A 21,661-nucleotide genomic window follows, 5' to 3' on the forward strand; every position below is an offset into this window, starting at 1 on the left:
AGTTTACTACATTATTAGTTTATGTTGATGACATATTAATTGCAGGAGATAGTATGAAAATCATTCAAGATGCTAAATATTTTCTTGATCAAAACTTTTCAATTAAATCATTAATGATATTTGTGTCCCTCGCCCCGACTTCACATCGATTCTACCCTGAACACTATAAACACAATTAAATATATAAAATCACCAATATATTTATTTATTCATTCTATTTTATAAGAATTTAAAGATGTAATAATATAGAATTTCAATATATTACAACATATATTATATTAAAAAATTCGTTTATATAATTTTATTATATAATTTTTTATTTTATTTTTAAATATTTTATAAATGGTGCCTCACGGGGATTCCCCGAAACCGAACGGAACGAAAATGATATTGAAAAAATCTCTAAAATAAAAACGGGACGGAAATGGTAAATGAATTCTCCGTCTCGAACCGCCCCATTGTCATTCCTATGCGTATACAATCATCAACTATGGACACTTTAACTTAATAATTTTCATTTATATTTATAATTTTGTGTATTAATATATAATTGATATTATTAACCATTCAATTTTTTTTTATTAAAAAAATTAAATTTCTAAGAAATTAATGAAAAAATGTTGAGATTAATTGTTGAATGTTTATTAAATATTTGATTGAATTTAAAATATAAATGTGAACTAACTAGTTAATTAAAGTGTTGGAACTTTAATTTATTTTTGTTAGGGTTTAGAATAAACTGTCCAAGGATGAGTCAACCCACAAATTAATAATTGAACAAATTAATAATTGAACGCTCAACAAACAAAAACGAGTTATACGTTGTGATGCGACAACCCGGTAACTAACATCAAATATTATATATTTATATATAATATTTTATTTGGACTATATGTCACTGTACTTATTAATATATTGTTTTCTTGAATTTTAAATTTTGTTTTTTATTCTTTTAATAATAACTTAATTTAATCTAAAGAATAATTTGGTGATATAAAAAATATAATCATTATGGGAATTATATCTGAAAATTTTGAAGATTAAAAAGTGAACTCTAGATTATTAGTCAGTTATATTATTCTTACAAAATTAATAATAAACTCATTATCATATTTAAGTTATATTTTAAATAATTACTTAAACAATAAAAAAATCTTAAGATATAACATCAAAACAATCATAAATCATATTTACCCTCTTGAAATTATATATACTCTCATTCTACATTAAAAATAAACAATAGTTAAAAATAAATTTGATTCTGAAAAAAAAATTTGTACTTTTTTATAAACAAATTTATATTGATTTGGGTTCTGGGCAGTTTGGGCCCGATCCCATAAAACCCAATGATTGATAACTGGTCTGGCCGTGTAAGCAAACAGGCCTTAATCCCTTCAAACCCTAATTTCAGGTCTCAACTTTTTATTTTATTTTTAATTTTGTTGTCTTCCTCCTTCAGCAAAGCTCTCATCTTTCTCACTTGGAAATCGAAACTAGAAACCAATGGATTCCGTCATGCAATCGAAGAAGCGAAAGAAGAGAGACAACGTCAAACTATCAGACTTGAAAGAGCTAGGTCACCAGCTTCTTTCGTCTAGAGCCCATATCAATAACCTTCCTCGGTTACTCACTTTTGTTACTCCATCCTCTCCGCCGCAGTACGCACTCGAAGCTATCGTCTCTCTTCAATCCTTCTTCACTCCCGTCCTTCCGGAGCTCCCCTCCTCCTCCACCTCCAAATCCAAACATGCTCAAACTTCCGGACAAGATGATCCTGAATTTATTTACCGGACATGGCTTCGTTCCAAATTTGACGACTTTGTTAAGTTGCTAATTGATATCTCTGTATCTCCAAAATGCGATGAAACTATGCGGGTAATGCATATTATATCCATTTACTTGGTGTTTTCTGGTACAATAATAATGTTGCTGTTTTTTTTTGCTATACCTTAGGAGGTCTGTTTGGACACGATAATGGATTTTGTTAAAGAGGGAAATGGAGGAAGATTTCATTCTGCCATATACCACAAGCTACTTCATCGCATAGTAAGTTATCCAGTTTGCTATAGATATGTTATAATGCTCTTTGTTTATAACTCTCATCTCCCTGTGTATGTTACAGGTTGATTCAGTGCTGGGCATTGAGATTCTGTTGGATTTACTAGCTTCCAAGTACTTCAAGTACACTGATGTATGGTAAGGATTTTACATCATATGGTTTATACCATTATTAGAAAAAGAAATGCCTTCTCTTATGCTGTGAGCAAGCCTATGCTAATTTTGATCAGTACAAGGACATTATAATAAAGTGTTACATAATGTTTTAGGGCTTAAACTCATTTTGTATTTCTACTGTTATTTTAACTGTCTGTATCTTTTATTGCAGCTATTTCACTTACATTAGTCTAGAGAAGTTGGTTCGAACTCTGGATACAAAGGATATATCTGGTAACAATTATAGCACAGTGATTATAATATGCCGGTATAATTGATATGTATTTTTAATTTGATACCATTTATTTCTCCTGCATAGACAGTAAATGCAGCAATTCATCTGAGAACAATGATGATGAGTCAATGACAAGGTTTGTCTTAACTTGTACAAACATTCTTTCCTCTTATCCTTCTCATTATACTGGTTCAGAACAATTTTTAAGTTCGATGGAAAATGTGGCATCTGCTTATATTAAACCGGGCACCAAGTATATTACAGTAAGATATAGTTAAAGAGACTACATAGTAATTTACTTGGAGGAGAGTCTTTTATGTGCCAAAAAAGACATGTATGTAGTAGTTAGTATCTGTTTTGAGTGGGTCTTGATGATTTTTCAAGAAAATATTATTGCAGTTCAAGAAAATGGCACCAAATACATTTCCATAAGATATAGTTAAACATTGCGGTTATATGCTTTGGGATTGTTGTATACATAATGATTTTCCTCATTTTCCTAGTGAAAAAAGTGTCCCAAAATAAATCCTACCATTTAAAATGCTTGAGCATGATAATATTTGAACAAATTTATAAGGTTTTTTTATTTCTTATGTGGTGTAATTCTTTTGCTGAAACATGACAGGACTGAGCTCTCCATTCGGAAGGCACATTTTATCTTGACTCATATTCCTCCTCCTATAGAAAGTGGGGGTGAGAAAATTGATTTTGAGATGTGGAATGAATCAGGCAAGTATTTTTTTTTTTCTTGTAAATATTGATGCTTATGTTTCCATATTTTTATTGCTTGTTCTCCAATTAGTTTAAGCTGTGCTCTCTGACTTGTACTTTCATGAGCTAAAAATCATTTGCATATATTTATGGGGTTTCCTTGAAACAGTTAAACTGGTACACAGATAGTACAAGTACACTGTATGAAGCAACCTCTATTGTTTTCTATGTGTTTTCAAGTTATATGCTGCTTCTGGAGTTGCATGAGTAGTTTATAGTTTCACAAGGGAGATGGCTGGAAAATAGAGGCTCATTAGTGGTTTATTGTTTTTAAAGAAGTGGCCTAAATGGCTATCTTTTGGTGCCTGTGTTTGTTTTTTCGAAGTGATAAACTGTCTTATGTTGGGAGTAGAGAAAATTGGGTGAAGATAGAATACAAAGAATCCCTTTTGGGGCTCTTGGGATTGATCTCTTTTTGCTTTCTTCTTTCTCGTCTTACTTTGTTGTCTTTCAAAATAACTGGACCAACGTGGTAATTGCATTTCTCATCTCTGCATGTTTGCTTCAGTTATCTCCAATCACTTGTATCGTCATCCTAAATCAAGGGACAAACTCATTGATGACTGGATTGTTTTAACATTGGTCAGGATTTGATTTTAAAAAAGTGAATGTAAAGAAGAACAGTGGGCCACTGGAAACGGAAGATAAACATCATGCATCAGATATTTCCAAGAAGATAAAATTGAAGTTCAATAAAGCATGGTTTGCTTTCCTTCGCTTACCACTCCCTGTTGATGTGTACAAGGAGGTAAATTCTCATGAAGAATATCAAGTTTAGATGCTGACTAGATTTCATCATTTTAAAACTCTTGATTGGCCAGATGTAGTTCTATACTTTAAAATATCTAGGTTATCTATTACCACTGTGCTTTTCTGGTTGTAGTTTCTATTTTTCAATTTTTTTTTGTGTCTTGACATATTTATCTATTGGTTGCAGGTCCTTGTTGCACTTCATCAAGCTGTAATTCCTCATTTGTCTAATCCTGTTCTATTGTGGTGAGTTTATGTAAAATTGCATGTTTTCAATTTAATAATAAACATTTTAGCATTTATTGATTACGCTTCATTATGACTTGCAGTGATTTTCTGACAAGATCGTATGATATTGGGGGAGTTATCAGTGTGATGTCCCTTAGCAGCCTTTTCATCTTGATGACAAAGCATGGTCTAGAGTATCCCAAATTCTATGAAAAACTATATGCACTCTTGTCTCCATCTATATTCAAGGCGAAACATCGATCGAAGTTTTTTGAGGTTATTCCTCGATGTTAATCTTTAGATTATTTTCGTAGTAATGTTTTTTGCGGTTTTTGGAATTTCTGTTTAATTTTCAGTAGTTCAACGGAGGATTGTATATCTCTTAGGTTCTTTACTGTGTTTAATTAACCTTGATTTATTACTCAATTCACCATGTCCCTTAATTGAGCTAGTCGTGTTATCTATGGTTTTGGACAAATAAGAGGATAAATTATCGATTTTGAGTTGATGTCCATAATTTGGTGAGGACTAACTTCATCCCTTCTTCTATATGTTGCAGCTAGTTGATTCTTGTCTGAAATCTCCCCTTCTACCAGCTTATTTGGCTGCTTCTTTTGCTAAGAAGTTGAGTAGATTGTCTCTCTCAGTTCCTCCATCGGGAGCTTTAGTTATTATTGCTCTGATTCACAACCTTCTGAGGAGGCATCCATCAATTAGCTTCCTGGTGCATCGGGTACTAACAAACTTATTCAACTTTTATTTATTGTTTTTAGAAATGTTATTTATCATGCTAGCGCAGTTTCTTTATGTGGTAAAGGATTTATTTGTTATACATTCATACTACTATCATCTGCATACTTCTTTTTAAGCTTCCATATGACATTGTTAGCACATCTCAGCACATTTTCCCTTGTGTTGATATAATATCTTTTTAATGAATCAGTTAAGGCTTGTTTGATCTTCTATTTTGTTTTGGAAAAAAAATTGTTTAATGAAAAAGTAGATTCTTTGGGTTAAATGATCAAAAATATCCTTTCGTATTTAAATATTATAAAAATAAAATAAAGGGTAATCGTGGTATTTTACTTCATGATTTGAATGCTTTGATGAAAGAAGGGATTGATGAAGGTGGAATTCACTAGATAGTCAGGCACCACAAATTTGTTTGTTATGCAGTATTGGACAAGTAAGTTAGGCAAGTTTCACTGGATAACAGGGTAATTTTTATACAGTTGTTGTAAGATTTTATGTTTCATGATGACTTTGTTGATATCTTCTATCTGTAAAGATTGAAACTATGGAGCTGATAAGTATTCTATCTCAACAATTTAATTAGTTTAAATTTGATTTACCCCAGGAAGTTAGTGCTACTTCAGAAAGTGATGCCATGAGTAAAAAACTGGGTTTAGATAAATTTCGACCGGAGGAAAATGACCCTCTAAAAACTGATGCCATGAGTAAGCTTCTTCTTCTTCTTCTTCTGCGTTTTACTGAATATGGATCCTTGAAGTATAGTCTATTATTGATTGTTGGAATAATATTATTTTTTGTGTATTGATTGCAGGAAGTTCGCTTTGGGAGATTGATACACTCCATCACCATTATTGTCCTCCTGTTTCAAGGTATCTTCCATCCATGTGTTCTGAATACTACTTACTAGTACTACATTATGATTAGTATATTTCCATGTTTGATCAACAAGCAGCTGAGAGAGAAGCCTTTGGTTTAGATTTAATTGTGTGATATTGTAGATTTGTATTGTCACTCGAGAATGATTTGACTGTCCGAAACAAAACAGCTGAAGTTCTGGTGAAAGATTTTAGTTCGGGGTCATATGCTACAATATTTAGAGAGGAGGTAAGTAGGTTTTGTTTTGTTTGGTTTGATTCGATTTTATTTCAAAACATAAAATATTGAACAAATGAATGAATGGGAAACACAGATACGTCGAAGAGTAAAGCAGGTACCATTGGCATACTACAAAACAGCACCAAGTTGTTTGTTTAGAGATGATGATTTTGCTGGATGGACATTTCAACAGACACAACAAGATGACGATGTTGAAGAAGAAGACACTAATAATTTAAAGCGTCAATGTGTTGTTGCAGTGTAGAAGAAGAATCTCATTCATTTATTTGCAAACAATTGTACCTTCTTTGTTTGTAATCTATATATATTGGCTTCTTCTTCTTGTTCTATTTTTGATGATGATGATGTATTTGTAGTAACTCACATGAGATATTTTTTTTATAAAAATTGGAGATGATTACTTTTATTAATCTTTAATTGCTACAAGTAGAATAATAATAATAATAATAATAAATAGTACTAGGAAGGAATCATATAGTTAGATAGATATTGGGTGGGTTCCAGTCTCTTTTGTTTCTCTTGTCACGCGTTCTATAAATAGCAGCTGTATGATGTATCTACAATGCCCATTATAATGATTGCATTTATGGCCCCCATAACCCATTACCATTTTATTAGGCTCCCTTTTTAATCATACAAAATATATGTGTGTGTTTAGAATAAAGTGGTAATTAATAAAAAGTCAAATTGGAACATTAAAAAGTCATCCTTGACCCAACCCACCGGCCCAAACTCCTTTTTAACCGACTTAATCAATCTCTCACAAACCCTACTACTAGTATAGTGGTCAAGTTAGTTAGTCCTACTCTATATTTTATTCTCTAAAGCTAGTTTGATGTTGATATCTTTTTTTTTGAGATAAAAACTGATTTAAAAAAAATTTAAAAAATCAGTTTGATATGATTTAGAATAAAATTGATGTTTATAAGTATATATATTAGCTAAATACCCTTATCATTGGTAAATATTATTTAATAATAAAATTATAAAAATATTTAACTAAGAAATAATTTGATATTTTATTTAATAAATTTAATTAATGATAAAGTATAAGACTAGATACTTGGGTAAAATCCAAAATAATATGTAACTAGCTCTTAAAACTTGTTTGATGTTATTTTTTAGATTTTTTTTTTTAGATTTGATTTAATTATTTTTATAGATAAATTATCTCATTATTAGATAACCATCATTATAATCATCAAATTACTCATTAACAAATTAAAAATCTAAACAACTTACTTTTTCATTTAAAAAAAATGTTTATTTGAACCAAATCTAAAAAAATCTTAAACCAATTTGGAACAAACCTTTAAAACATTTTAGGTTAAATTTATTTAAAAATACAATTATAATCAAACATCATCTAATTCATTTCTTATCAACTAATCTATTAATCAAAATACTTATTATTTTAAAAATAATTAATTTTTTACCATAAAAATACCATTTTCCTCAAAATCAATATAAATTCAACTCACCATTATTCAAATATTCTAGGTTTATTCCATTAAACCTAAGCCATATTTTGAAGTTGAATTTGAATTTTAGGATGCAATTTCTAAAAGAAACAAAGAAACAATAGAGATAGAGAAAGGCCATGTATCTGTTGCCCACACATAATCATAATGGCAGCTGTCTCCAGCCCATCATCTTCTTCCTTATAAAATCAACCTTCCACCATTTAGTCAGCTTCACTCACACCTCCGATCCCCTTCTTCCTTCTTCTTCAATGGCGTCTGCAATTATTCTTATCCTTTTCTTCTTCTTCCCCTTTTCTTCTTCCTCATCATCCCCTACCGCCGCCGTTCAAACACTCAATATCAAACCAAACTACTACAATCCAAAGCTCCCACCAAGATCTCTCTCCACCTCTAAAAAATTCGAAGGATCATCAAATCTAGTCGACCTTCGTTACCACATGGGTCCTGTTCTTTCTTCTCCAATTAACATATACCTCATTTGGTACGGCAACTGGTCTCCAACTCAAAAACTTCTAATCAAAGATTTCCTCCTCTCCATCTCCACCGCCACCGCCGCCGCCGCCCCTTCCCCCTCCGTTGCCGAATGGTGGTCCACCGTTTCTCTATACACAGACCAAACCGGCGCCAACATTTCCCGTTCAGTCCTTCTCGCCGGAGAATACGAAGACAACCGTTACTCTCACGGTACTCATCTCACCCGTTTATCAATCCAACAAGTTATCGCCTCCGCCGTACAATCCGCACCTTTCCCAGTCGATCATCGAAACGGGATCTATCTAATTCTCACTTCAACCGACGTCACGATGCAGGATTTCTGCAGGGCGGTTTGTGGGTTTCATTATTTTACATTCCCATCTATGGTTGGATACACACTTCCTTATGCTTGGGTTGGGAATTCAGGGAAACAATGTCCTGAAGTTTGTGCTTATCCGTTTGCTTTACCTGGTTATATGGGTGGAGGAGGGCCTGGTTTGTTGAGACCACCGAATGGTGATGTGGGTGTTGATGGTATGATAAGTGTGATTGGACATGAATTGGCGGAGTTATCTTCTAATCCATTGGTGAATGCTTGGTACGCCGGTGAAGATCCGACGGCGCCGACGGAGATTGGAGATTTATGTGAAGGTCTTTATGGAACCGGCGGCGGCGGCGGCTATATTGGTCAAGTTATGAGAGATGAGAAAGGACATACCTACAATTTGAATGGCCGTCGCGGCCGTAAATATCTTGTACAATGGTTATGGAGCCCTGTTTTGAAAGCCTGTGCCGGACCTAATGCTTTGGATTGAATTGAATCTGTCGTATTTAGCGACGCTTATGAGCCGTCGCTATTTTGTAGAATTTTGATTTTGATGATTCCACGCTTTTAAAAAAGGTTCTTTTAGAATAAGAATTTCTTTTTGTATATATGCGGAAGATTTTTAATATATAAACTATTTTTAAATGTTTTAATTCATAATTTAATATTTGATTTGTTTTAGATGGATTTAAAATTTCAAACTTTTCACATGGGATTGAATATTGTAACTAATATTTGGTCCTTGGTTCAATAAAAGTAGGTAACATTAATATTATTATAATAACTGGATAATTATTTATTAAATAGAAGTATATATTTAAAGGTGTATGGGACTTGATGTCAAATAAAAAAGGACATCACTGTTTAAATTTGGGACAGTTTTGGTGACTTCCAGCTAATATAAGCTCTTCAGAAGGGTCCCTTCTGTTTCATCATTCCCTTACCTTTTTTTTTAAAATATTAATACATTTTGAATATTTTCATCAAATATCCAAACATTTCATAATCTCAATCTGAATAAAATTATTTAAATAAATCAACCTCAATCCAAACAAGGTCTTAGGTCAGTCATACATAGATAGTTATAATAGAATATTTATTTTATGGGAGTAGTTTGAAGATGTTTGATCCTGTCTAAGACCATCTCCAACCCACAAACCCATTCTTAAACCCAAAATGCAGTAAACGTCACATCAAACAGTAATTTATCTCCAACCCAAAAACTCATTTCCAAACCCAAAAGAATATTCTTAGAATATTCTTTTCTTACACTAACTTTTTAACCTTATTAATATTATCTATATATTTATCAACTTTACATATTTAATCCCAATCTTTTCTCATTCATTTAATAATATTAAAATAAAATTAAGTATATATCAATAATTCATAAACAATAAAATAATTAAATAATACATTTAAATAAACAAAAATATGCACAACACACTTAAAATTAGATAAAATATAACATAAAAATATAAAATAAAATATAAATATAAAATAAATTAGATAAATTTTAAGTATAATACAATTTAATGATTTAATTAAATATTTAAAAAATATTATAACTTTTTATCTTAAAATTAAAAATTAAAAGATCACTAAATTATTTTAAATAATTTATTTAAACAAGTTTAATATTTAAATTAATATAGTAATACATTTCAAGGACTAAATTAATCTTTTATAAAATAAGTATGCAGGGTGAATAGTGTATACGCAAATATGCGTTTTTTTTTTTAAAAAAAGTGTAAAACCCATTTTGCTGTTGTGATTTGCCGGACGGTTGGAGGGAAATATAGGAATGGGTTTGCGTATGGGGTTCCGTTGGAGTTGCCCTAAGAAACTAATGTTCCAAATCAAATAACTTTTACTTTTTATTTCTTTAACACAAAAGAAAATATCTTTGAAATGATCATGTGATGTTTGGTGGTTGGGAATTTGAATAGCAGTATGTAAATGAAGAGAGTTTGAGATTTATTTCATCTACTTTTGTCAGTATTAAAAAGAAAAAACTATTCCTTTTTCAATCATCTTCTTTAATTCAAATGGCCCAGCCAGCCAACCTTACCTTACATTTTTAGGACATTTATTCATCATCTTCTTTTTTAGGATATTTATATAAATATCTAATAACTTTCACACCTAAAGATTGTCATTTAACTCTTTGATTTAGTTTTTACTAAAGATCCAACAAAGCAAGCAATGTTAGTGCTAAAAGTTAAAGGGTAAATAGATTATCACCATGAAAATATGAAATGCGAGTTTGGGACTAGTGTTGGACTTACTCGTGCATACGACATTCGGATCCGGTTCCAATATGGAATGTTTCAGTTGAAACTTTCCACGATCCTCCATCAATATACTTCTCGCAAAACCTAACCTCCCCGTTTACGTTGAAGCTTAAGGCAGAAATGCTTCTTGTCCCATAGCATCCCTTTTCAAGATATGATCATTCAGACATAATTTGAACACTTGATAAAAAGAATTTTGATAAGATCAAGACTGCTCACCTCAGAAGTATCTACTTTAACAAAAATAGAGCTGAGAAGGTGTTCCCACTCGCGGGTATGAATGTTTGGTAGATTGATTCCGTCGTCTTTAGTAGTGTCCCTCATTAATTTCTCCACTGTTTCTTCTTCTATGGGGAATTCAACTTCAGCATATGTCTCCAACAGACCTTTGAAACTGCTTCTCAGTCGTTCAGCCTGCATCAATCAAAGATTTTTGAGACATAATTGCTGATCAAAACCTATTAACAATCAATCATGATTCATGACGAGGCAATGTTATCGTACCTTAGGCCATGGTGAGTCGAGACTTGCATTTGACAATACATGAATACCTGGTTGAACAACCTCCATTGTCGGGTAACTAGCTTCTTTAGATCTGTTAGTTATGTAAACCATTACTCTGGAAGAAATATCAGCTATGATTAGGTTAAACCCGTTATAATTATCTGTTTCCTTCATCAGTTCCTCTGCAAAAGCCTTTGGATCCTTCTTGCTCTATACCAGACAGCAATAAGCAAAAGAGTAAATCACATAAGAAGCCAATTACTCTGCTAAATTGTGATTAATCCATGGTTGTTCTATCTCCAAACTTAATTCAGAATAGGTAGACTATTTCTAATTTCTGTCAATTCAAACCCTAGAAACATTAAACAAAAACACACTTTCAAATCATCAATAAATATAATGGCAATTGACCTAGATATCTAGTTCTTATAGCTCGAACAAGCATTTAACGAACAAGTAATGTGCTCGATAGTGGAATTTCACCTCAAGGAAGGTAACTGGTAGAGCACCTCTGCTCATAGACTATTTCTAATTTCTGTCAATTCAAACCCTAGAAACATTAAACAAAAACACACTTTCAAATCATCAATAAATATAATGGCAATTGACCTAGATATCTAGTTCTTAATCTTATAGCTGAACAGGCATTTTAACAAACAGGTAATGTGCTCAAAAGTGGAATTTCACCTCAAGGAAGTTAACTGGTAAAGCACCTCTGCTCATAGCATTTGGTAGCTTCTGAATTTCCCTGACATTAGTAACAAAAGCAATTCTCCCACCTCTAGAACAAGCCAACCACGTACCTCCGGCGAGATTATCTCTTCCACCAAGTATCTGATCACCTTCCCACCATATCAATGGCGTCGTCGGCCTTCCAACGAAACAAAACAAAAATAAATGGAACAAACAATCATCTCAGCAACAAGTACAACCAAACATCATTTATTAATTACTATAGTATATCACAAGTTATAAAGAAGAAGTGAAGATTGAAAAGGCAAGAAATGGAAGAGATCGGCACTAACCGATCATGATATTCATCTCTGTTGTGAAGTAGAATTAGTGAGTAGATTGGATGAGCTTGCCATATAAAAGCAGATATACACATTACCGCTTTCCTTTCTTACCTTCCTGCGACTTCACGATTGATTACAGTTCGTGTATCGTCTTCTCCGAGAATCCGTCGATTCGCGGTTTGTCAAACTGAAGTGATGCACCGTCAACCGCCTTCAAGAGTCGGAAATCAGATTTAAAGCATCTTCTAATTTTTAAATCTATTTTTGCCCATAAACTTGCTTATATTTTATATTTTAAGTGGGAAAAATGCTAATTTTATAATTAAACTAAAACAAAATATTAAGGTTTTATATGTAAAAAAAATAAAATAAAGTTTTTGTTGTTAAGTGAGATAAAATGTATGATTTACATGTAAAATATATATATATATATATATATATATATATATTTTAGATGATTCACTTTTTTAAAAATTAATATATCTTCCTTTTTAATATTTTTCAATTTTGAATTGCTTTGACGACCACAAGTCCGATATCCAATTTTCAACCGGCCTTTCCATTCCGCTTAAAATTTTAGGAATTTGTTGATAGTTAGAATAGAATCATAAACCGAGTCGATTAATCCGTTTTAAATTTAAAATATTTATATAGCTCTTTTCTCTATTCCTTTTATGTTGTAGGGTTGAAAAAAAATATTTGTTGTTTTTTCGGTGTTTCCCGACATTTTCGATGAAATCATTCTTAAAAAATATATATATATATTTTAACAGTATTTTAAGTGATAATAGTAAATGTTATTTGAACCAACCGTTTTACGATGCGGTAAAGCTGATATTAGTTTGAGGTTCTCTCTCATCATCACATAGTCGGTTGTTCCAATTCCATGGTAATAATTGATCAATTAAGTATACTAACTAGGATTAGAGTATCACGTTAAATAAAAAAACAAAATAGATCAAACTTTTTTTACATTCACTATTTTTATAAAATTAATATATATATTTTTATGTTTATCTATGTTAATAAAAATTAGTTCAATAATGATATATGAAAATATTTTGTTTTAGTTTAATGATAAATTTATGTTCTTTCCTATTTTAAATTCGACAGCCTTATTATTTAATTTATATAACTCTTCCATATTAGCTTGAAGTTCATGTCTCAAAGTTTATATTTATGTTAAAATAAAATAAATAAACATATTTCTTGACAATAATTAAGATTTTTCTTTTTTTCTTGTTCATATATAAATTATTTTTTAATTATGATTCAAATCATAATTTTTTTTGTTTTGTTTCATGTGATAGATATACATATTTCTTTTATCATGATAATTTTTTTTCCAATTCTCACCCTCACAATGAAAGACTCATAAATGACTTATAATTAAAAAATATATATATGTTTATAAAACAATAGGGAGATCCTCAAGTACATTTAACATTTTTTTCACTGTTATAATATATAGAGAGAATAATAAGGAATACTTAAATTTGTGTTTTTTACTCCAATTTGATTTATCATTTTGATTAACACTGATGTAGATCTATTTTTGTCATAGGAACAATATACATTGCATATTCTTCCATCCCAATATTTTTATTATAATTAAAAGCTTGTTTGATCTTGGTTATTTGAAATTATTTTTGGGAGATTTTGTTTAAAAAAAACTTTGTTGATTAAAATTTTTAATTGGTTTAATAACTAAAATATTTTATTTATTTATTTAAAATTTAATAAAAATAAAGTAATAATGTTTTAATATTTTAGTTAATAAAATTAATAATTTGATAATTAAAATGATATTAATTTGATAAAGAAATAATTTCTAAAGAACCATATAAAATCTTTACAAAATTCAAAAACTCATATCAACTAACTCTAAAATGTTAATTTTCTAATTTTTGTTAGATATATCATTAATGTTAGAGACAGTGGTAAGAGTCGTCTTGAAAAATCAAAATGTCACGGATTTAATTTCATCTGAAAACACTTTGAGTTTAAGCGAAAAACTATAACGGTAAGGTATCAAGTCAATTCTCTTTTAAATATCCTAACCTCCATTTTAGAGACAACATAATTAATACATTCTTCTATAAACGGGATATAATTATATAAACCTATTTCTAAAGAAACTTTGGGAGGCGCTTCATGATTAGTATGGGTAACTTCATATAATTGGTCCACATTGCATTAAATCATGTTATTGTAATTTTTCAAACACATTATTTGGGGTAGTTTGATTCGGATTAAAAACAAAGACGCGATTTTGTAATAAGTTATTACAATAACTTTTGTGAATAAGTTAAACATTAAACTTAATAATTGTGTATAAATAAAAAAATAATCAAACATAATTAATTATTCAAATAAGCTGATTAGTATAAACGTGTATGGGCACTTAACAAATAAACACAAATAAATTGCCTGTAAACTTAATTAAACTAGCCCAACACTCTCAAAAAGAAGATTACTAAAAGATTCTGCTGATTTTAGTGAGAAATAATAACCAACTAAGGTTTTACTTAGTAAAAAAGCAAAGTTAATTGAGGTGAATAATAAAAATATAACACCAAAATAAATAAAAAATATGGATTAGTTTGACTAGGCTTATAAGTTGGGATAAAATGTTTGCCTAATAATTTATTAAAATATTTAATTAATAAATTATTCAACAAAATTATAATTAAACATATATCGGGTTTAAAACACAATTTTTTATTTATTTATTTCTCTATTCTAGATTTTAAGTTTATAATTTTTTTTCTTCATATAATTTATTTAATCATTAATTATATATTTATTAAATTAATTTATTATATAAAATTATTACAATAATTTATAGTTATAATTTGAATATAAATATATGTATGTATTAGTTTATATTGAATATTTAGATGTAATTTTTTAATAAAATATTGATATTTCAATATAAGATATTTTTACTAATAAATGATGTTTATTTATTTATTTATCTAACTATTTATTTAATTAAAATTTAAAATTATATATTAATAAAAATGTATAGAACCAATCTATTCATATAATTTATTTTAAAATAATTAATTAAATTTAAGAAATTTATTAATATTTAAAATTAAGTTAATAATAAATTCAAATTATGTTGAATAAAAAATGAAAACTATAAATATATAATTTAATAGTGACTTATTTATTAGCGATGATTTATAAAAAATTATTAAAAAAATTAAAGTGGTTAAAATTTAAAAATAAATAATATATTTAAGGGATAAAGAAAAGGGATATTGTGTTTTAAGAAATAGACAATTTTATGTCGTGTTTAAAAAATACTTAAAAATGTATTTGTGTTTATCTCCTCCGACCAAAATTGTTGTTATCCGCACCGACTTGGCAACATAAAATATGATCTATTGATTCCTACAGAGTAAAGAGGTTTCACAAATGAAAAATTCTCCATCGTCAACCAGAATATTGTAGTTTTGGAGATCGAAGAGAATGTGACTGAAAATAAATGTCATACACAAAAAGAGAAACGTTGTCAACAACGCTAAAAACGTAAAATTCACATCCTTTGGTGATTAGAAAAAAATTCACATAAGTTCTTTATCGAATATAAAGAAGAAATATCATAGGATGAAGTCGACATTTGACTTTATTAGTTCATTTGTTATTGTCTAGTAAAGAAACATATAAAAAACAATTTATTATAAATCTAGTGATAAAAACTAATCATAAAAATAAAAATAAAAATAAAAAGTTAGATTCATAGTCGATCAAAGGTATAAGTTAATGTCAATTTCATATTTAGTTGGAATCTCGGATCATCACCATTTTGAACAATAAAAAAATCATTAAAGTTACCGGTTAAAAGTAACACGAACATACGAGTAACGTTTCGACTGAAATTCAAAAAATCATCAAAGTTCTTGGGACTAAGGTTTATAGACTCACCCGAATTATTGTTGACTTAAAGTTGTCACGTAATGTTAGTATGTAAGGGCTTGTTTGATGTTTGGTTATTTGAGATAAAACCTAATTTTTATCCCAAAACTCAAACATTATATCAACAATTTAATCAATACTTTTATCCATTTAAATACCAAAATTACCATCTAATTTTATCCTTTCTCTCTAAACCAATCATTCTCTCACCTAAACCATATCCACTAAAGTCAAAGACTAAATTAGTCTTTAAATTTTAAAACCAATTTTTTCTTAATTTTTTATCAAACAAATATTTTTAGGAAAAAACCTAGGTAAAACCCAAAAACTCATTCCTCAAACAAGCCCCAAGTGTCTGGAAATTTGACGAGAAGTAAATATATGTATTTTTTAAATGTAAATTAAATTATCTACTTCTTAAAAGATACCATATTAACATCGGGAAATTTGACGAAATGTCCCTTAAATGCGCTGGTCACCAACGCATAAATTTAATTGCGCAAATGACCACTACAAAATATTTTGACGACAATACCCGTCGCGTAACGCGAAGGGCAGGATCATCTCGCGAAGGAAAAATCTGTGAAAAGTCTAGAATGATCGTGCCCTTTGCGTGAAGATCGTGCTCTTCACGTGACGATCGTGCCCCCTTTGCGTGCCGATCGTGCCCCTTCACGTTACGCAACGTGGGTAATTTCACAGACTTTTCCTTTGTGTGATGATCCTCCCATTCGCGTTACATGATGGAGATAATTTTATCAAAAAAAATTTAAATGGTCACCAACACAATCGAGCGCATTTAAATCCTTAAAAGGGTCATTTAGTCAAATTTTCCTTTTATCATTAGATGTCTTTATTCCTATATTTAAATATCTTTAACATTATATTATTGAATATTATTAAAAATATAAAATAAATAAATAAATTTAAAGTAAATTAAGCTCTCACTTGAGAATTGAGATCAAGTACATACGATGACCCTACTTGCTTTGTGTCTCTAAGCCATCGACGGAGCTAGCGAGCATAGCTGACCGGAGAGATCTGCTAACTTCTTTTAAGCTGCGATCAACCAAAAATCTCTGAAGCAGTTCAACGCAGACGGAATCACAAACCTAACTAGGATGGAGATTGAGATAGAGAAACAACAACACTGTACGCGTATCGCTGTCTTCTCTTTTCTTTCTTTCTTTCTTTCTTTCTTCTTCACGCAATCATCTTGTGTTTTACGAGTAATCAAGTCAATTGCGTAGTTGAATTCTTATATTTCAATGACACTATATGATATCTGAGACTGAATAGAAAATCCTCCCCAAATGCAGAGCTAAAGAAGCTCGAATCAAGCGAAACGATAGCGCCTTGTCAAGAGATTATAACAGACTGAAGTTGAAATGTTCAAATCCAAGGCTTCCGTTCGTTTCAGAGCGATCATTCTTCTTCAGGTCTCATCTATCTCCAATTTCTCCTTCTCCTTGAATCGGAATTTAACGAATGAACTCAAATGCTTTATAAGATCCGCCATTAATTCATGTTTGCAATGTCTATACTGAAACAACTTTGACTAATCTATGAATGTTAATCGCCCTCCACTGATTGGCTTATGTGACATTTTCCAAAAATATATATATATGCATTGTAGTTTTACCAGCATCTAGTCAAGTTTCATCTTTATCCCACTATAAGTAACAAGAAGTCACTAAACAGTGAAACAAATTTTCATAAGTTTGTACATAACCTGCATTATTCATTCTGTGTTTATGAAATGCTTTTTACATATCTTGTTCATTCCACCAGGTTATCATCTATGCAGTAAATGTTGCATCCGATTTATCAAATACCACAACAATGTAAGCATTGTAATGAACTTTAATATTCTCAGTGAAGGGATTGCAGTTCTGAGTTTCACACGATTAGTGATCTTCTCTTTATATGTCTAATTCATTTATTGATCTTTTTAATGTTTAGACATAGCAATATGAATGGATATCGGCCTTTATGTGCATGCCATCAATGTATTGGTACAAAGGTGTGGCTCTTGTAACTCCCTTCTAGCTTTGCCTTAGTTTTAAGTTTTAACATCTATATCTATTACCAATTTATGCTTAGTCAAATGTGAAGAAAGTGATATCTTGGCAGGACCTAGGTGTTGTGAAGCCTTTATCAGCTAGCGAGCCTCTAGATGAGAATGTAATGTCCTCGTTCTATATTCATTGGGTTTAAGTAATTTTGCAAAACTACATTCTTATTCTCATTTACTTGCAGGATATAGATATTATCGTGGCATTCAGCGACACTTACGGCATGTTTAAAACTAGGAATGTGAAATCCAGGGACCTTTCAGCTTCCTGGGTCTGGAAATCCCCGACGGACAAGGATTATGAACAGAAAACAAGTTCCAAGGTAGTGCATATCGTTTCTTTTGTGACATAGCTTGGTAGTATGCCCCTATCAATAATAAAAGATATCAATTCTCTTGAATATTATCTTCACCTGTTCTATACGAGCGAGTCTCGGTCTCTCACAAACGTGGAGTGAATCCATAAAAAAAAAATCTAATCTCATTTTGTATGCTTGTATTGTTAATTTCAAAAATAGAAAGTTTGAAACAATTGGGATTTTTTGGAAATTGGATGCAGTTACTAATTTATGATCTGGCATGTACATAATGAAAACTTCATTCTCGATCCTACGAGGATTTTTATGGGTCTCGGATTGTCTGGCAGTATCCCTGGGGAAGAGGATCAAGTAATTAAACCTTCATGAATCCAATTTTTTACAAAAAAAATACCTCAATGGTACACTCAAAAAATTGGTTAACTCAGCAGCTTTTTCTTCATTTTTTTGTGGAGTCAAATTCTCATCAGTACTAGTCAAAGAAGCCCTTCAATTACATGCAGTCAAATGCTAGAAAATTCATTTCTATTTTGAATCACAGTACATCATTTCAGTGTATTGTATAATATTCTTTCCTTAGATCTAATTTGTAGATTTCACGGACTCCCCTGAAAACATTGGCGCGCATGTAAACGAGGTGCTCTACCAACTGAGCTATAGCTCTTAGTGCTCCTATTTTAATAAATAAAATTTTGAAATAGATTCTAGTTATCCATATCTATCCAGGTGTCAATTAGGTGGTTTGTGGATTTTTGTCTGTTAGTGAGAAGAGTTGTCTATTTGCTTCATTTGTTATTGTAGAGTCAAGAACATCCAGTTCAGGGTGAAACAACTTCAGTAGATGATGCTCATCAATCTGGTGATGACACTACAAAGTGGCCTACATCTTCTCCTATGAACCCCGTGAAACTCAAGCGTCGGGTAATCTGAAAGGCTAGTGCTTTTTTAAATTCCAAAAGTAATGTTAAATTTTAACTTCTTCGTTTGAACCAGTCTGTCTTCTAATAGTGATTTAATGTGGCAACTCAGGCACTTCGAGAAGAGAGGAAGAAACTGCGATCCGAGTATCTGTCCAGGCAAGACAAAGACATTGACAGCCAAATGGACGCAGCTGCCATTCAAAGAACAGAGGAGTTTGACACGACAATGAAAGGAAGATACAGTATATGGAGAATAGAATATGCAAATCCGAATTCTGATTCTATTGTTAAACTTATGCATGATCAGATCGTCATGGCAAAGGCTTATGCTACAATCGCAAAAGCTAAGAATGAAACTTTTCTATATGATTCCCTAATAAAATCTTACCGAGAAAGCCGACTTGCCATTGAAGAAGCTAGTTCTGATGCAGAACTTCCACCTAGGTAATTGATACTGCCTTTTGAATTTTATGTAACACTTGAGCCTTGTTTGATGTGGGTTATCTATCCAATCAACAATTTACTCGTCATTCAAATCATCTACCTAAATACCCGTTCTATAAATAAAATAAAATCATTATATATTTATACCCTTGATATATTTTTACCCAATTAACCTGATTCTTAACAACCTACATCAAACAAGGCCTTATATTTCTTCTTGGTACTCAAGTCTTTAACTTGACCAGTGCACTTGTTCAAGCAAAAGCAATGGGTCGCATTCTTTCTCTAGCCAAGGACCAACTATATGACTGCCTAGTTGTGGCTAGGAAGTTGAGGGCTATGCTGCTATCTACTGAAACTAATGTAAACACGCTGAAGAAAAAGAGCGCGTTCCTGATCCAGTTAGCTGCAAAAACCGTCCCAAAACCACTTCATTGTCTCTCTCTGCAGCTGACAGCGGATTATTACCTGCAGGAATTTGAAAGCAAAGGGTTTCCTTATGGAGAGAGGATTGAGGATCCGTCACTATATCATTACGCTATATTTTCAGACAATGTGCTAGCGACATCTGTGGTGGTTAACTCTACTGTACAACATGCTAAGGAACCGGAAAAGCATGTATTCCATATAGTAACGGATAAACTGAACTTTGCAGCAATGCGAATGTGGTTTCTAGTTAATCCACCTCCAGGTGTATCGATCCAAGTGGAGAATGTCGATGATTTTAGCTGGCTTAATTCTTCTTATTGCCCTGTTCTTCGTCAACTTGAGTCTGCTAGAGTTAAGGAGTATTATTTCAAGGCAAATCAGGCTTCTTCACTGTCGGTTGGTTCTGATAATCTGAAGTATAGGAATCCAAAGTATTTGTCCATGTTGAATCATCTTAGGTTTTACCTTCCTGAAGTTTATCCAAAGCTGGAAAAGATATTGTTTCTGGATGATGATTTAGCTGTTCAGAAGGATCTGACACCTCTTTGGTCTGTTGATCTACAAGGAATGGTGAATGGTGCTGTGGAGACTTGTAAGGAGAGCTTCCACAGGTTTGACAAGTACTTGAATTTCTCTAACCCGAAGATATCAGATAATTTTGATCCAAACTCGTGTGGATGGGCGTTTGGCATGAACATGTTTGATCTTTTGGAATGGAGGAAGCAAGACATCACAGGAATATATCATCATTGGCAAGAGATGGTAAGTATAATACACATTTGGAAACACTCTCTAGATCTGGGTCTGGATCCAGAAAGAGTATTACCAATGTTCATTTATTTTTAATTATAAACCTCAATGATATGTTTTTGCAGAACGAGGACAGAACACTTTGGAAACTGGGAACATTGCCACCGGGACTAATAACATTTTACAACCTGACACACCCACTCGACCGAAGCTGGCATGCTTTAGGACTCGGGTATGATCCTGCCCTTAATCAGACAGAAATTGAAAATTCTGCTGTGGTCCACTATAATGGTAATTACAAGCCATGGTTGGATCTTGCAATCTCCAAATACAAGTCATACTGGTCTAGATATGTAATGTTAAATAACTCTTATCTTCAACTTTGCAACATCAATTACTAATGCCCTCCTCCTCCATATTTTACAATGAAAATATGTTCCCTTATCCTTTTCCATGTCAAACATAAGATCAAAATTACCCTTTCTAAACAAATATAGTCAGTACTCTGTCAGGCTGTCAGCCTATTATTATACTTTATTTTTTTTTATTGAGAATCATAGGTGGTGTTGATATTGATGTATATGAATACTACACTTTCAATATTAGAACAGTTATTTTTCTTGGCAAATTACCTGT

The 21,661-nt window shown here is 31.4% G+C and overlaps 4 protein-coding genes across 4 annotated transcripts; 3 read left to right on the plus strand and 1 right to left on the minus strand.

The window, feature by feature from the left end:
- The first annotated feature begins 1,444 nt into the window (after nt 1–1,444).
- On the plus strand, nt 1,445–6,473 carry LOC124923620 (protein NUCLEOLAR COMPLEX ASSOCIATED 4). The gene is made up of 14 exons (XM_047463585.1): nt 1,445–1,875; nt 1,954–2,046; nt 2,123–2,196; nt 2,387–2,448; nt 2,534–2,585; nt 3,075–3,178; nt 3,808–3,968; nt 4,158–4,216; nt 4,300–4,474; nt 4,758–4,931; nt 5,556–5,655; nt 5,763–5,820; nt 5,950–6,055; nt 6,141–6,473. The coding sequence occupies exons 1-14, from the start codon at nt 1,504–1,506 to the stop codon at nt 6,309–6,311; spliced, it is 1,761 nt and encodes a 586-aa protein (XP_047319541.1). The 5' UTR covers nt 1,445–1,503; the 3' UTR covers nt 6,312–6,473.
- A 1,285-nt stretch (nt 6,474–7,758) lies between these two features.
- LOC124923622 (protein EXORDIUM-like 5) lies at nt 7,759–9,017 on the plus strand. The gene has a single exon (XM_047463586.1). It carries the CDS (start codon nt 7,800–7,802, stop codon nt 8,838–8,840), a length of 1,041 nt encoding a protein of 346 aa, XP_047319542.1. The 5' UTR covers nt 7,759–7,799; the 3' UTR covers nt 8,841–9,017.
- A 1,545-nt stretch (nt 9,018–10,562) lies between these two features.
- LOC124923623 (transport and Golgi organization 2 homolog) lies at nt 10,563–12,365 on the minus strand. The gene is made up of 5 exons (XM_047463587.1): nt 12,174–12,365; nt 11,836–12,019; nt 11,149–11,358; nt 10,864–11,058; nt 10,563–10,787 (listed from the first exon to the last, which is right to left on the minus strand). Exons 1-5 carry the CDS (start codon nt 12,254–12,256, stop codon nt 10,635–10,637), a joined length of 825 nt encoding a protein of 274 aa, XP_047319543.1. The 5' UTR covers nt 12,257–12,365; the 3' UTR covers nt 10,563–10,634.
- Nucleotides 12,366–17,081: 4,716 nt separating this feature from the next.
- LOC124927331 (probable galacturonosyltransferase 3) lies at nt 17,082–21,622 on the plus strand. The gene is made up of 10 exons (XM_047467728.1): nt 17,082–17,243; nt 17,411–17,530; nt 17,883–17,935; nt 18,054–18,114; nt 18,225–18,275; nt 18,351–18,488; nt 19,284–19,403; nt 19,512–19,846; nt 20,092–21,037; nt 21,151–21,622. The coding sequence occupies exons 2-10, from the start codon at nt 17,480–17,482 to the stop codon at nt 21,424–21,426; spliced, it is 2,031 nt and encodes a 676-aa protein (XP_047323684.1). The 5' UTR covers nt 17,082–17,243; nt 17,411–17,479; the 3' UTR covers nt 21,427–21,622.
- The last annotated feature ends 39 nt before the right edge of the window (nt 21,623–21,661 follow it).

This window comes from Impatiens glandulifera, chromosome 2 (assembly GCF_907164915.1).
Source record: "Impatiens glandulifera chromosome 2, dImpGla2.1, whole genome shotgun sequence".
In the NCBI taxonomy this organism is placed as follows: domain Eukaryota; kingdom Viridiplantae; phylum Streptophyta; class Magnoliopsida; order Ericales; family Balsaminaceae; genus Impatiens; species Impatiens glandulifera.